This window comes from Saccopteryx leptura, chromosome 5 (assembly GCF_036850995.1).
Source record: "Saccopteryx leptura isolate mSacLep1 chromosome 5, mSacLep1_pri_phased_curated, whole genome shotgun sequence".
In the NCBI taxonomy this organism is placed as follows: Eukaryota; Metazoa; Chordata; class Mammalia; order Chiroptera; family Emballonuridae; genus Saccopteryx; species Saccopteryx leptura.
In genome coordinates this window covers 182902820-182920349 of record NC_089507.1, presented here as the reverse complement: position 1 = coordinate 182920349, position 17530 = coordinate 182902820, and the positions used below count along the sequence as shown (strand labels likewise).

General features: G+C 42.5%; 1 protein-coding gene across 2 annotated transcripts in view; it reads right to left on the bottom strand.

The window, feature by feature from the left end:
• Nucleotides 1–17530, bottom strand: part of KIF16B (kinesin family member 16B) — a 354538-nt gene that overhangs the window by 28409 nt on the left and 308599 nt on the right. For both annotated transcript variants that reach the window (XM_066387104.1, XM_066387105.1), the window contains one exon: nt 14142–14225. In XM_066387104.1, coding sequence (XP_066243201.1) covers nt 14142–14225 — 84 coding nt within the window. The remainder of the gene's footprint in view (nt 1–14141; nt 14226–17530) is intronic.

Below are 17530 nucleotides of genomic sequence, written 5' to 3'. Positions count from 1 at the left end.
TACAGGAGCTGGGGAAAGGACAGATGTTACCGTTTAAAAGCTAGGACAGCTCATGAGGTTGGGCTGTAATTGAGCTTGATATTAGAATATCAAAAGCCCAACAAATGGAAAAATCACCACTGTCACTCTATCTGTGGTAAATAGAAAAGGCTTCTATCGTGGTTAATTTTATGTGTCAACTTGTCTGGGCCACAGGATGCCTAGATATTTTCTCAAACATTATTCTGGTGTGCCTACAAGAGTAGTTTTGGATGAGATTAACATTTGAGTCAACAGACTGACTAAAGCAGATTGCTCTACCTAATGTGGGTGGGCCCCTTTCAATCAGTTGAAGGCCTTAGTAAAAGGGAGCTCCTCCTTACTGACAGCTTTGCTTTTCTGCTTTGGGACCTGAATGGAAATATTGTCTTTTCTTGGGTCTCAAGACTGATGGCTTTCAGACTGGAACTTATAGTATCACTTCTCCTGTTCTTAGGCCTTTGGACTTGGATTAGAACCACATATCTGGTCTCCAGCTTGACAACAGCAGATTTTGGGACTTCTCAGCCTGTATAATCATGTGAGCCAATTCCTTATCATTTCTTTACATACTCACAGTCTCTTGGTTCTATTTCTCTAGAAAAGCCTAATACAGTTTACAAACCCTAAATAAATGAAGTGTTAAAAAAAAAAGCACTATTTAATATCATGGGTTACATGTAGAAATGCAAAATTCACAACTATACTTAACAGCAGACTTCACTGTCTTGTTAAGATGAATGTCAGGGTCTTGGGTATCTGTACTAACTTCATCACTACTCCTAGCTGCTATTCAGTTGAGCGACAAGCCATGCTGACTCTACCTCTTCTCTCTAATCCACTCACTTTCCTCCACCCCAACTGCCCTCACATCCTCTTTCAGGCCACAGTCATACCTTATGTGAAGGCAGCCTGGTCGCAGCCCTTCCCACCTCCCCCTTCTCTGTCTCCCACCCAGTCTCTCTACAGCAGTACAATCTCATCCCTCCATGCCTCTGCTTAAAACTCCATTGGCTCCTCACTGTGCTCTGAATCGCGTCCAAAGTCATGGAGACAGCTTCAGGATCTGGCTGTTCCTTCCCTGTTTACTGCCTCAGCCATCTGTTCTTTCACATGCCTGGCTCCCACCCTGGCCCTGCTGAATTAGAATGCACTGGATCAAGGTTTGAGCATCTAGATTTTTCAAAAAAACACTCAAGATAACTTCAAAGGTTGGCCAGACAGGTTTGGGAATTACTGCTTTGGGAATCATGTCTTCCGCTTACCTCAAATGCAGTTCATGACCATTTGTGTAGTTAGGACAGTGGTGTGTAATTACTAATTGTCTCTGTTCCGACAGAATTCTGAGCTTGAGCTCTTTGACTGACACATGTGGGACAGGCTTAATCCAAGCATGGGAAGTAGTCCTATGCATGAATAGTGACTGTCATAGTCACTGGATTGCTTTAATAAAGACAGCGAGGACTACAAGAGAGATCACCAGACATCACGTTTCCTCTGAAATTCGATGGGAAGGATAGCACAACCTACCCAGTGTCTTCGCCAAAACAAACAAACAAACAAGCAAACAAAAGAAAACAAAACTCAAGTGAGCCTCTCAATCTAACTACTGGTTTTCAGAAAACGCAAGATGAGGGGAGCGTGGTGAACGACACCATGGGGATGGAATTAGCAAATCCAAAATATAAGAATCCAATAGATAATGACATATTTCATCAACAAACAGAAGCTAAGAGAAAAAGGAGAGAAACCTATAGATTATAACACTCTTTAGAGACATATCAACCAACCAATGCCACGTGTGGATATAATTTGGGGTTAATTCAAGTACTTCTATTGAAAAAATAATAAAAAAAATTGGTGTGGACTGAACACTCATAGATTATTTGTTTATATTGAGAGATTAGTTAATTTGGGGGATGTGTGTGTGTATGTGTGTGTGTGATAATAATGGCGTTGTGGTATGTTTAAAAAAAATAAAGTTTTGCTTTTTAAGAGATAGATCCTTAAAATGTTTATGGATAGAATAATACGAGATCTGGTATTTGGTTTAAAATTATCTTGTGTGTGTGTATAAATGAGAAGAAATTGGTTATAAGCTGAGTAAATGTTAAAGCTGGGTGATGTGGGGGATTCAATGGAATTTATTCCATCATCTATTCTGGTTTCATATACAGTCATAAGAAATAACGAGAAAAAGGAAGATATGGTCACTGACTTCTATATTATGATATCTCAAAGTTCCTTTAAAATTAATGCACTGTAGTTCAGAAACTGGAGATGGTTGTATAACCTTTTGTGTAGCAGATACAATTACACAATTACAATTTGCATTGCTAACATAAGATTGTGTTCTTTGAGTCTAAGAATTCTTTCAACACCAGGTATTAACCAATTCAACAGACTCAGGTAAAGGCAATTTCTCTTTTGAGCCAGAATGGGCTGCAAAGAATTGCCAAAGAGGGTCACTCAGCATGGAGAACCGGGGCCATGCCCTGAAAAGATATTCTCTCTTCTCCACAGGAAATTCTAACCATACTTTGAAGCTAAAATTAATGTGTTCAAGCCCTTCTGGCTCTTCCTACTAACTTGACAGAAGATCATTTCAACTCTTCTGTCTAACAAAGAATGAAAAGAAATTTAGTTTCAGTGCAGTATGAAGTTCAGTGGCAGGGGAAGGGGCAACTTATATTGAGATTTAAGTGAGCCTTGAAAAAAATTTTATACATTATACTGACAGTTTAATTAGATGTTATATAATAGGCCACTTAGAACATTCTCGGTGATCTAGAAGATAGACAAACATGAAGGTCGTCCTCTAAATTAAACATCAATGTGGGGAAGTCTTTGTTAATATATGAAAATAACAGGGGAAAACAATCTTTTGAGCAGTTTGTCAATTATATCAGCATTCCACCTAGCCCCTAACCTATTTTATGGTTACATGTGATTATAAGAGATTTCTTTTTGGGCCTTGGCTGGTTGGCTCAGTGGTGGAACACTGGCCCGGCGTGTGGAAGCCACAGGTTCAATTCCTGGTCAGGGCACACAAGAGAGGAGACCATCTGCTTCTCCATCTCTCGCCCTACCCCTTCTCTCTCTTTCTCCTTTTTCCTACTGCAGCCATGGCTGCTGGGGATGCCTCCATGACCTTGCCACAGGCGCTGAAGTGGCTCGGTTGCTGAGCAGTGAAGCAGTGGCCCCAGATGGGCAGAGCATCACCCGCTAGTGGGCTTGCTGGATGGATCCCAGTCGGGACGCACATGGGAGTCTGTCTCTCTGCCTCCCTGCTTAAAGATTTCTTTTTGGTTTCTGCATTGAAATGTTTTAATTTGTAAAAGGGAGTGTGCTGAGTGAACAGCTCATTAATTTGAAGATTCTGAAAAACACTGATTCATACAGACAGACAACATCTGTCTCAAGTTTGGAAATAAAAAGTGAATAAAATGTGGTAAAGATAGATAAAATGGTGACTATCAAATTTCAGAGTAATGACTGAGCCACTCTTAATGAAATATAAATTATTATATGCTCTAGAAAGGGAGAAATATACATAAAAATTACATATAGATTTAGAAGATGATTACCTTCCTTTTAATAGTTTAACCTAATACTATCAAGAAAAAATAGGTAAGTGTCACTATCAAGAAAAATAGGTAATAGTGTCAAATCCACTCACTCACCTTCCTTCCTTCCTTCCTCCCTCCCTCCCTCCCTCCCTTCCTTCCCCCCTCCCTCCTTCCCTCCCTCCCTTCCATTCAGCACAGAATAAAGGGGCAAAGGAAAATAAGAGAATACAGAGAGGACAAATTGTAAGTGGAATAAAGAGAAACAAGGAGCAAGAAGGAGATTATAAATGCATGATGACTGCATGATACTTTTAAGTGATTTTTATAGAGTATTTTTAAGAGGAGTGACAGGTTCCCAGAGAAATTGAGAGGAAGGTACAGGAACTTTCCACATATACGCCTACCTTCACTATGAACATCTGACACCAGAGTGTTTGTTGTAATCCGTGAGCCAACAGTGATACATTCATATCACCCACCCCAAAGTCCACAGTTCCCATGTGCAGGTTTTTGTGTGGACATGTTTTCAACTCATTTGGGTAAATATCAAAAAGTGTAAGTGCTAAATTGCATGGTAAGAGTGTATTTAGTTTTGTAAGACAATTTGCCTGGCCTGTGGTGGCGCAGTGGGTAAAGCGTTGACCTGGAATGCTGAGTTTGCTGGTTCGAAACCCTGGGCTTGCCCGGGCAAGGCACATGTGGGAGTTGATGCTTCCTGCTCCTCCTTCCTTCTTTCTCTCCCCTCTCTAAAATGAATAAAATAAAAGTAAAAAAAGAGAGAAAGAAACTTCCAAAGTGGCCTAACCATTTTGCATTCCCACCAGCAATGAAGGCGCATTCCTGTTGCTTCACATCCTCACCAGCATATGATGTCCTTAAGAGTTTTGGATTTTGGTCACTCTAATGTGTGGAGAAGCATCTCACTGTTGTTTTAACTTGCACTTCCCTAATGATATAGGATGTTAATGAGTATCCTTGTGTATGCTCATTTTCCATCTGTGCATCTTCTTTGGTGAGGTATCTATTCAGGTCTTTTGCCCATTTTTATACTGTTTTTTTTTTTTCTTATTGTTGAGATTTTAAAGATCATTGTATATTCTGGAAAAGAATCCTTCATCAGATGTGTCTTTTGCAAATATTTTTTCCCAGACTGTGGCTGGTCTAGCCTTCTCTCTGTCCTGTCATTCTTTTTTGTAGAGCAGACATTTTCAATTTTACTGAAGTCAAGCTTATCAGTTATTTTTTTTATGGGCCATAGCATTAAAATTTTACCAAAAAGTCATCACCATACCCAAGGTCATTAGGTTTTCTCCTGTTTCTTCTAGTTTTATAGTTTTGCATTTTATGTTTAGGTCTATAATCCATTTTGAGTTCCTTTTTGTGAAGTGTGTGAAGTCTGTGTCTAGATTCATTCCTTTTTTTTTTTTTTTTGGCATGTGGATGTCTGGTTATTCAAGTACCACTTGTTGAAAAGATTATCTTTGCTCCATTGTATTGCCTTTAGTCCTGTCAAAGATCAGTTGACTGTATCTATGTGGTTCTATTTCTGGGCTCCCTATTCTGTTCCATTGATTTGTCTGTTCAACAATAACACTCTGTCTAGATTACTATAGCTTTATAGTTAGTCTTAAAATTAGGTAGTGTCAGTTTTCCAACTTTGTTCTTTAATACTCTACTGGCTCTTCTGGGAATCTTGCCTTTCTAGATAAACTTTAGAGTCAGTTTGTCCGTATTCACAAAAATATGTTGCTGAGATTTTTGACTGGAATTGCAATGAATCTCTAGATTAAGTTGGAAAGAACTGACACCTTGACAATATTGAGTCTTCTTATTTATGAACAGGTTTCTTCATTTGTTTAGTTCTACTTTTTTATGGAGGATTTTGTTTTGTTTTTGACACAGAGAGACAGACAGACAGACAGGAGAGAGATGAGAAGCATCAATTCTTTGTTGCGGCACGTTAGTTGTTCATTGATTGCTTTCTCATATGTGCCTTAACCGGGAGGCTACAGCAGAGGGAGTGACCCCTTGCTCAATCCAGCAACCTCTGGCTCAAGCTAGTGACCACGGGGTCATGTCTATGACCCCTCGCTCAAGCCAGCGACCCTGCGCTCAACCTGGTGAGCCCGTGCTCAAGCCAGCGACCTCAGAGTTTTGAGCCTGGGTCCTCTGCGTCCCAGTCTGACACTCTATCCACTGCACCACTGCTGGCTCAGGCTTTTAACAGTGTCTTAACAGTTTTTCTCATATAGATCTTAGATATTTGGCTAGATTTAACTTATTTAATTTTTAAGGGTTCTAATACTAAATGGTAGTGTGTTTTCAATTTCAAATTCCACTTGTTTATTGCTGATATAAAGTGATTGACAATGAGTATTAACCTTGTATCCTGCAATCTTGCCATAATTGCTTATGAGGTCCAGCAAGTTTCTCTTTGTCAATTAGTTTGTATTTTCTAAATAGACAATCATGCCATCTATAACAAGACAATTTCAGTTCTTCTTTATCAATCAGTATAGATTTTATTTCCTTTTCTTGACTGACTGCATTAAGTAGGACTTTAAATATTTAATTTTAAAAGCCAATTCTACATCACTATATGGCAACTGCCATATCATTTCTTTCGTTTGCTATGCACCTAGCACCTAAGTATCAATTGAGGATGTGTTATGGGCTGTACCTTCTATTAGTTGCTTTTAATGCCATTGTCATTTGATCCCCTCAACACCTCTGAAAGTCAGCTCTTCCCCCGTTTTGCATGGGTGATAACGAAGCTCAGTGGCATACTTCAAAGTGACGGAGCTGCTGGCATTCAAACCCAAGTACAAGCACATGCTCTCATTTAAAAATTTTCCTTTTTGTCAGAACAAATATGTGCTACTTGATATTCAACACAGCTTGAACTTGTCACTCAACAAACATTTATTAGATCTATTAAGGTCTAGATACTGTTCTAGGCACTGAAGAAACAGAGGTGAACAAGACAGCTGAAATACCTGTCCTCATAGGCTTATCTTTTAGTCAAGTGGAAAACACTTAAAAAACAAAACCAACCAACCAAGAAACAAACAAAAATATCCCTCCAACCACTGCTAAAGTGCTGTGACCGAGAACCCACAGGGGCATCTGGTGGGGAGCCACGGGGCAGGGCGCTCCCGCGTGGGGCGGGTCTCTCTGAGGAGCCCTCTGAGCAGAGGGAGGTGCCCAAGCGCAGAGATGTTTCAGCTGACTTCAATTACAATCAACACAGTAATGGAGATGCTGGTTGCTGGCTTCGAGTTTTAGACTGGGAGCACAATGACGGAGAACAATTTTCCCACTTTTGTGGGTGCTGAGTCCCCGAGTTGACAGCCATCACCCACGGAGGATGCCACTTAGAACAAAGAGGAGAAAAATGGCTGAGAGTGAAAGTGTTTTAGGAACGTAGGTGGGTGCTTCCCTTACCCTCCAGGCCTCCACCTGGGTTTGGGCATTGTTACTCTCCTTGGAAGAATTTGTTTTAATTTTGGTGTCTTCTTGAACTAACAACTTCTCGTGAAAATCAAAGTGGGGCCCTGGCCCGTTGGCTCAGTGGTAGAGCGTTGGCCTGGCATGCAGGAGTCCCGGGTTCGATTCCCGGCCAGGGCACACAGGAGAAGTGCCCATCTGCTTCTCCACCCCTCCCCTTCTCTTTCCACTCTCTCTCTCTCTTCCCCTCCCGCAGCCAAGGCTCCATTGGAGCAAAGATGGCCCGGGCGCTGAGGATGGCTCCATGGCCTCTGCCCCAGGCGCTAGAGTGGCTCTGGTCACAACAGAGCAATGCCCTAGATGGGCAGAGCATCACCCCCTGGTGGGCGTGCCGGGTGGATCCCGGTTGGGCACATATGGGAGTCTGATTGCCTCCCCGTTTCCAGCTTCGGAAAAATGCAAAAAAAACAAACCCCAAAACAAAAAAAAACCCAAAGTGGGACTTTCCCTTCAGCTGGAGATTCAGTCTTTGATGTGATTATACGGCACCACCTGACACTGACCTGTAAGAATTTTTATTTGCCTGTGGAGTTCATTCTTTCCCACACTTCCCTCTGTCCCTTCACAGCACTACCTACTTCCGGCATAGTATATATCCTTTCGCATGTAATTCCCATAATTCTGTGAAGGAGAAATCATTTCTCCCATTTAATAAGAAGCTGATGTTTAGGGAGAGAAGCAACTTTCTAAGGTCTTACAGACACTGGTGTATCACAGGGCTGGATTTCAAACTCAGGTGTCATTCTAGAACCTTCCGCATTGTTTCAATACCACACCGAGTTTCCTATCTCTCTCCCGAATTTAGCCCCAAGATGTCAGCATTTTCAGCAACTCTGACTCCATGAAGCATCTAGGTGCAACAGCCCCCACACTCCAACGCAGTCTCCTCTGGCACATCTGCAGTCACGTGCTCACTTCAAAAATGCTTTGTCACTGACATCGGGAATAGGGACTACTCCCCGCTAATACAACTAGAAAACCAGAATAAAAAACATAAGTGAGGAAGAAAACGTTTCTTTCTGTTGGGTATTTCTTAAATCTCTGCCTGTTTGATAATGGTTCTACTATTATCCATTTTGTGGTATCAGCAGAGAGTAGAAAAATGTTAAATTAAGCATAGAATTGCTAGATATCTTTCATACAGCCAAATGAATGGAAAAAAACCCTGGAATTATCTTTGAAATTGAAAGGGTTCAACCTATAAAACATCTAAACCAAATTATTCCATTGTTGAACATTTAAGGGTTTGAAATTACCTTGCTAAAGTAGAATGAGACACTTTCCTGGTAGTCAGAATAGCTAGATGGTGCGTGTTACAGGCACCCAAGCCAGAAAAATGGCTCCTGCAATGGGGGTGGGAGGGGATGTTAGAGATATGTCAATACCGACAGCCTCACTATACCAGGATTTGGCAGATAAGGCATTTGAACTATCAAGACTTTATTTTGAAAACAACTCTTCATTTACTTCATGGTTCCCATTATAAAGAATGACACCTATAAGCTGGGTGTCCCCTTACTGCAAGAAAACGAAGACAAGCAGCTGGGAGGTCCTGTGCTCACAGCCAGCTGTGTGTGTTCCTGCCAACCTCAAACAACCGCAAACAACACCGACACCAGACAAGGCAGCTCTGGAAAATGAAGTCTGAACACAGACAAAAACACGAACGTGCATACACCACAAATATGATAAAAAATCCCCCTATTCTAGCTAATGTGCTGACGGCTACTTTTTTATTTTTTAGTCAACCATAGTTTTAACTTCACTCTGTTCTTCTTGCCTTTAGATAAGAATTATTAAAAAGCCCAATCACAGAATCTGCCCAGCGTCCAGTCCACGGCAAAGCCCCACTTCCTTGCATTCTTTCCAAAATCACTAAAACAAGCCCGAATCCTATCATAAATTCTTTGTCTCGCCCTCTTGCTGATATGTCCCATGCTTCCTGTGCTATGGTTCTCCCTTAGTGCTGCGAGTCAATCAATCTAACTTTGTTTTAAAACAGGTGTACTTCTGGGAATGTTTGCTGAACAGTACGGACACTCCTGTTTCCCCAGGCAGAAGCTCAGGGGAGCTGGGGACTCCACAGTGGACACCCTTGCAGTCAATGACCTGGGGTACAGGCCGAGAACTACCCACTGTCACTGACACTGCACAAACGTAGAGGGCTGTACTCACTTCCTAACGACCCTCTGCCTCTCATCTCTGCCACACGGACAAAAGCTCCGCCTTGCCAAGACTATCAAAAAGCATTTCTACTTTCAGATTACAATTTTACAGATAAAAGCTTAGTATTAGAGCAACCTTCCAGAAATCAGCAGGAATAAGAATACTCACATAATGTTAGTGTCTTTGTCCTCAGAAAGAGAGGTTCCCAACTGAGAAACTCCTGTTGTTACATGTGATGCCCTCCCGTGGGTCTTCAAGCTCCCTCACTGCTGTTATCCTCCTCAACCCCCCACCACCACCCTCACTGGTACCACCTCCCCCTTTAGAGATGCCATGTGGTGTACATGATCTCTCCCAATCCTCTAGTCAACTCCAGGAAGGTGGGTCCTCATTTTACAAGGGAACTGAAGCAGTGACAGTACATAATTGCACAGCATCAGAGCTGGGATTCCAACCCAGAATGATCTGCTCCCAGGCCCACATGCGGAGCTCCCACTTTAGGTTTTAGCCTTTTCATTAATGCTTAAGCTCATAAGATGCAAATGGGGAGAAAGGAACAAGTGACCCAGGCTTGCTGTGTGCTCCGGGACTTTTAACAAAGCTTCTTAGAAATTTCTCAGGTTCAGAGATGCAGCTAGGAAGATAATTTGCATATAATGTGACACCAAGCATTAAAATATGCAATAAAATAAACAAAGCCATAAGCAATTGATATTCAGAACCTCTGATAAGCCAGGTAGGTAGTGAATATTTAGAAATCAACAATTACAACGAACATGTTTCTTTAATCAAAAAGCACTAAGATTCTAATGAAAGGCCACCCCTCCCACCATGGTCAGTTAGAAGACGAGAAGGGCCACTGGGCAGCTCTGGCTTCTTCAGTTCTAGAACTCTGCTTGGCACAGAACAGGTGCCTGGTGACCGGGAATGAATGAAGTGGCATTGAAGAATAACCAGGCACTGGGTTCTGGTTAACACTGTGGTGATAATGCAGGACGACGATGTTTCTTCAAAAGAAATAACATGTCTTTACAGGAAGACCCAACCTCACATCAAACTTAGAGCATGCTGATTACCAAGAGAAGGGGCCTACTCTAAACGACACCCCAGTCAAACCGAGGTGTTGCCAATTACTAGCAATGTGAGCTTCCTTATCCTCCTCAAGGCTTAACTTCCTACCCCTAACATGGAGATAATAGGACTCACCTCACAAGCTAGTCAGGACGGGCCAGGGACACGGTCATGGCCCACTGTGCTCAGGCCTGGCACTCCGTGAACACCTAGTGGGCGTGAGTCGGGAGTGGTAAGTGGGAGCAGTGACATGGCCAGTGTGCCACCACTGTCACATGCAATGGCAGCGCCTGTGTCTCAGCCTCATCCACAGTGAGGGCCTCTGGCTTCAGATACAGTCAGAAGAATTCACCAGGGAGAGGCTGATCTAGTCTCGTCCTGTTACCTCCACTGCCTCACCGGCAGCCTTTGTTTCCCGGGCTGTTCTCTGGGTGACAAGAGGGATGTCACACCTGGGGACCGTTGCTGTCACAATCCTCTGTCTTCCCGATGGCAGGGTCTGCCCACAGTGACAGGAAGGCTGTCCACATTAGAAACCTGTGTTTCCTATTCATTCTATGGCATGAATCTTTTATTTGAGCCTGAGCTGCAAACCAGTAACAGGTCAGATTCTGGGAGAACCGGCTCCAGGTATAAAGTTGGCCCAGTAACTTTGGGCGAAGCTGACACAAGTTTAGCAATAATGGAGGTGGAGGCCCGGTTTATAATCCTTCATTTCCCATCACGTTCTTACAGTGGCCTCTTACAGTGCAGTATGTTCATTGTTTGGGTCCCCACCCCACCACCCCCACCGCTGCCACACACACCACTAATATTCCTCTCTCTAAGATGAGAAAATTAATCTCTAGGGTACTTCATGACAGCTGGAAATCTTTGCTACTACCCATCATTTTTACAAATCATCATCAATTTAATTTCTTTAACTTGGAAAATGCAAACGTGGTATGTGCCTTTAATGTGAAAATATTTTATACTTTCTGGTGATTATCTCAAACACAAGGTCAAAACCTTGAAAATACTTTAATAGCAAGGGAGATTAAAACAACTGAGCGCTTGCTAAAAACACTGCTTTACACAGCTGACTGAAGACGAGGGGGTTTACAGGGCCAGCCCTCTGGGTCTTAATGACCGTCAGATCACTCCTGTTGAGCACATTCTGTGCACGCTAGCGTGCACTGTGCAGATGTGTCCTCGGTAACCAGCTTTCCATATGTGTGCGTGTGTACGAAGTTTTACCTCTAGATCAGGGGTCTCAAACTCGCGGCCCGCCGAACAATTTTGTGTGGCCCGCAGACTAATCCACGAAGTTCAAACTATTTTGGATAAAATTAAGTAAGCCTAGGGCCCTACTTGTATTTTTCATTTCTCTAGCATCCTAGCTAGATATTAGCTTAGTTAACAGCAGTTGTGATGTGAACTACAGTTTCTGGTCGTTTTGTGACACTGAGTAAACTGCATGTACGATTGTGCTTGTTGTACTGATGTTTTTTTGTTTTCAACTGCAGTGAGAAAAGTGTTGCGTAACAGTTGCCTTTTGTAGACCTAGCGCGGCCCGCCGAACGGCTGTGATCTTGCTCTGCGGCCCACATGCTGAGTTGAGTTTGAGACCCCTGCTCTAGATAATGCCATATAGGAATTTAAACACATGTTCTTAGAGGGAAGGCAATGTCTCATTTATATTCCATACAATGCCTAGTACGGTCTTCAGTATCTATTAGTAATGAAATGTACATTGAATTAAATTGAATAGGAAGTTCAAAGAAAGTAATTTTGTTAATTTTCACAAAAAAATGCACTGACACAGTGATTTCCGATGTTAGGTTAAAAAAAAAAAGAGTAAATGATAATTGTGGCAGGAAATTAGCCCAAGAATTTCAGATTAGTTTTTCATTAAAGCGAAGGTGAATTATGCTTTCTCCTTGATAAAAAAATAAAATCCCAAATATTCTAAGGTTTAACCATCAACACTAGATGAAGTACACTTAATTTAAAAGGCCACTGTCTATTTCCACGAGGTGTGGAATTCCTTCTATAAAGGCTAATGCTTTGGGTATATAACAGTCACAAGCAACACAGGGATCCCTGCCTTGGCAGAGACATCAATGTCGAACTCTGTTCATCAACAGGCGATGGCTTAGTGATTAAGTAGGAGATACAGAAAGAACAAACAAGGCACCAGGCATGAAAGACGGCCCTGAACTTTGCTCTGACTCTGGAAGCTGGGACAGAAAGACAAAAGACACCAAAAGCCGTGCTCACAGATGCAGAGCACAGAGAGCGCCCTGTCTGGTGGCTCAGTGGGCGCCATGCACATTGCACTAGAACCCTGATAGCTAGGAATGACCACAGTCTGTGTTCTGTTGTTTATAAATTTGTTTTTAAATATAATCATTCTCCATGTTTCACTGAGGCAGGCAAGGGTTAGGTGAAGAAAACTGGCACTAGTTCTACTGTTATTTTTAAATTTCTTGTATGCTACAGTCAAACCTTTAAGAAAACTTGATTGAGCAGGCTCACCATGACCATCTTTCCCTTGAAGGCAAATTCTTCAGTTGGATAACAGAGTCATGCCATCTCACAGGATGGGTTTTAGAAGTCTGCACTGACCCCTCCGGAGCTCAGTGTCAGCAGTGTCTGGACCTCTTCAGATGTGTAACTCTGCGGCTTTCTGCCAATGCCTGGCTGGAGGCGTGGCCACAGCCTGAACTGCATCTCCCCCAGAGCAGCCCTGCACCGAGGACCTGACCTCTGAAGTCCTCATGGACTGCTCTCTCCTAGTCTTCAGTTTCTCCATGACCCACTTCCCCCCTGCTCTCATTGGAATCTGCAGCCTCTGGAGTTTCCCTAATCCTTGGTTCACTGGCATTAGATGGACCCCTTGGGCAACCATTTCTAACTGGCCGTCACTGGGAATGAGAATAAAACCTAATTTTTATGTAGCATTTCACAATTCAGAGAGGACAGTCTGAGGCCTGCTCTTATTTGATTTTCTCTGCAATAGGTTATGCTATTATATCTCTTAAAATAGCAAAGAGGACTTTAACTATGATCAGGCTCCTGAAAGCTTGCTGCCACATCATAGTGAGTTACTGTCACCTTACCCTGTCTTGCCTCAATGGCTCACAACAGCCAACAGCCCAGGGCTATCTGTGACCGGGCCTCTGCACAGACTGAGCATATTAGCATCGGATCTCAACCAAGTAAGCAACTCTATCCTGAAAAGAAATACATCCTAGAGAAAACAACTCACAATGTGTATTGGCAGTGAGGCCGTCGCAAAAACAAGTTGTCTTCAATCAACGTTCTACATGTAGCTGGCTCAGAAGACTAAACTAAAATAAACCAAACAAAACCTAACCACAACCAAAATAGGTATGTGTCTTTTGCTTCCAACTATTCTGAAAAAGAAACGATGCAATACTATCTTCAGTTAATTAGATCAAGGATTTTTTTTTTTGGGGGGGGGGGTTTCTTTTGCAGCAAACTTCATACTCTTATCCTGTATTATATACCATCTGTCTATGGTGAATATTTAGTTCTCACCCACAACCTGCTTCCTAAGCCTTAAAATAAAAAGCATCTCCTTAAAAACCAGAAAAAAGTTCTGCTAGACCACAGGGGGATAAGGGCTTATACTCTAAATAAACTGATATCATTACTTTATAATCTGCTGCTGCCATCTTCTGAGGTAACGGAGCAGCACCTTCACACTCATGAACAAGGTAATAATGCCTAACAGAAATAATTCACTGTGGGCAATCAGATGGCACATTCCCTACACACAGAGAAAGAAAAGCTTCATTTTGTTACCTCTAAATGACTCCGCCTCTCAGCAATCACACGTTCATCCTTGTTTCCAAATAGTTTCTTTGGAGGAAATTCAAGGGTAGCGAGCTGAAATACATATTTTACAAAAGACGCATTAGTACCACACCTGTGACCTCTGGGCCATTATTAATTGATTATTTGGAGTGTCCATCACGGACGGGTGAAAAGATGGTTGGCCCTGCCCTCCTTTGCCACTGTGTGACCTTAAACAGATCAGAGAAGGTTCCACTCGGTCAAATGAGAAGGCAGGATGATGGGAATTCAAAAAAGAACAGACATGAGCCTCTATTTTTTGTCTCAGAAAATATTAGACTCTTTGCCAGATGGTGTTTTACAATTTTTATTTTTAAAACACAAGGGTTTTTTTGTCCCTTTTTTATACTGGAACTTATTTTTGTGTTGAGATGAGAATTGGGAAACTCAACTTGCACATACGGGAATATTTTGTACATTAGTTCTTAGACCATCGCTAAGATTCTTTCAACATTCCACAGTGCCTTTTCTTCAACTGCTCCTGCAAATGAAAACAGCACCTGGAAAAAGAGGACGTCTTTTCAAATCTTTACCCCTTGTCTCCTAAAGAATAAAGGTGGAGGATTTGTTTTAGCCAGGTATTAAGAGTTTCGTAGTTATTTTTCTTGTGCTTTTCTTCTTGGTGATATAAAAATCATAATAAAAAAGATAAACTTTAATTTTAGACTCGGAGGCAAAAAGGACCATAATCTGGTAAGAACCTGACCAGTCAGCACTGCTCAGGTTGAATGAATGCTAAGCGACGTCACTGCTGGTGTTGATGCAATTCACATTTCCTTCCTTCCTCACCTTGAGGTGCAGACAAATTGAGAGTCCAACGAAGCATTATCAAGAAGGAATTAACAACCTTTCTCCCAAAATATAGGTTCACAATATGCCACAAAATTCCTATTTTATACATGCAAATCCCCTTCTTAATTTAAATTTATATTGCCACAGCAAGCATAAAAAATTAAGAACCAGCATCTGTCTATAAAGCACGTTAGAAACTTAGTATTAAAGTAGAATACACAGTGAAATGCAATTGTAAGTGAACTCAGTGAATTTTCAACATCTCCACACACTGTACCCACCACCCAGATGGAGAAACAGAACATGCCCAGCACCCCAGGAACCCCCCATGCTCCCCTTCAATTGTCCCTCACACCCCTATAAAGGTTGACTGACTTCTAACAGCTTGGTTTAGTTTTTCTAATTTTTGAACTTCACTTACATGGTGTCATACAGCATGAACAACCTGCAGTGCTCTACCTCATGTGTGTGGGATCTATCCATGTTGTTACGTGTAGCAACAGTGTGCTCATTCTGTGGCTCTAGAGCAGTGGTTCTTAACCTTTCTAATGCCGTGACCCCGCAATACAGTTCCTCATGTTGCAGTGACCCCAAACCAAAAAATAATTTTGGTGGCTACTTCATAACTGTAATTTTGCTACAGTTATGATTCGGAATGTAAATACCTGATATGCATTATGTATTTTCCGATGGCTTTAGGTGACCCCGCCGGGGTCGCGACCCACAGGTTGAGAACTGCTGCTCTAGAGAATCCCATCACGTGAACATTCCATCATTTACATGTTCAGTCTCTTGTTATTGGGCTTTTGGTTAGTATTCAGTTTTCAGCCATTAAGGACTGTGCTACTATCAACACTTTCCTGTAAGTTCTCTAAAGAGCACATGTAGTGGTCATATTCCTAGTAGTAAAAATGCTGGGTCATATGGTATGAAAGTGTCTGGTTATACTTGAAATTATTGAATAGTTTTCCAAAGTGGTTTCACTAAGGGACAACCCCCTCCAGCAGTGAGTGAGAGAGCCCACTGCTGCATACTCTTACCCACACTCTGCACCGTGGTCTTTCTCATCTTAGCAATTCTCAAAGCTATACAGCGATTTCTACCGGGGTTCCAACTGCCTTACTCCAATGAATAATGCTGTTGAGCATCTCTGCACATGCTCATTGACCATCTGGTAAGTCATTTGGGGGGAGTGTCTGTCCAACTGTTGCCCATTTTTTATTAAGTAATCTGCCTTTCTCCTATTCAGAGTAATTCTCCCTTTTCACTCTGTTCAATGTGTCTTTGATTACTCTACAGTCCTTTTTTTTAAAGTTAACTGAAGTCAGGCAGATGTTTGCCTCTCTCGTGCTCCGGGGCTCTCTCCACCACAGCAGAGGAGCCATGGGCAGTGGGGTACACAGTACCTCCTTCCTTTCTCACCGACGCTCTCATTTGTGGTTAACATTCAGCTTTAAAACCAGTGTGAGGAAAAGTGCAAGATCATCGGCACTGAGGTTAGACAGACCAGTCTGAAGCTTGGACTGACCGCTAACTAGCTACCACCTATGTTTCTCTGAGCCTGAGTAGTTGCTGATGAAAGAAACCCATACAATAATACTAAACTTCACTGGGTTTCTGTGAATATTTATTGAAACAATGCCACCTGGACCTTAGCTACTCTTACTATTTGTTAGAGAACTGGTGATTACTAAGAAAACAGCTTGCCACCTTTTCTTGTACCCTCTGCACCCCTGGACTGGGATGTGGCTTCAAGGAGCTACATGTTTCTGGAACCCTGGCCTCACTGGCGCAGACACATGCCCTATGTCACAGCTTAGAGAAAACAGGTACCCCAGCGCTTGTCCTTGGGCTTCATCCAGCCTCCATTTCATCTTGTACAAATAACTCCCCCCTCCGAGTGCGAGGCTGAAGGCTTGGCGAGCGTGCTTTCACAGTTGCCTGTTTTGTCATTTTCTTATGTGGCAGATGAGGTGCCGTGGCTTCTGTCGGGGAGATTTACTGTCACATGTGCACGCTCACTCAGAAATGGTGCACTAAGAGGACTTCGGAGCTGAAAACTGGGCGGGGACCACACATTTAAATATCCTCTAGTCAGCAGTATCCCGAGATGGAGGTTAATATTTTATGCTACTGATATTCACCCTGTGAAATAGATATGTATAAATTATGTATAAAACTGTTGCTCAGATTTTAGGAAGAAAAGGCAACTTTAAATGACTTTTAGGCACATAATCATAGGACTCCAATATGCAACCATCTAATGAGAGATAAACACACGTCCAGAGTTTAGTGACTTAGAAAGGTTCAAAGTCATGGACGGCATGGGAGACTCCAGATGAGGCATGAGCGCGAACTAGCGGTTTCTCTGTAACGCTGTGAAGGGTCCGCGGTGTACGGGAGAACCCTTCTGGAGCCCTTGGGATCGAGGGTCCAGACGCCAGCGACCCCTCATTAAGTGTATGAAACCAGAAAAATGATGCATGGCTGCTATGCTAGGCAGTGACAGACAGTTCCAGCGAGAGCAGTCAATGGCACCTCACTGA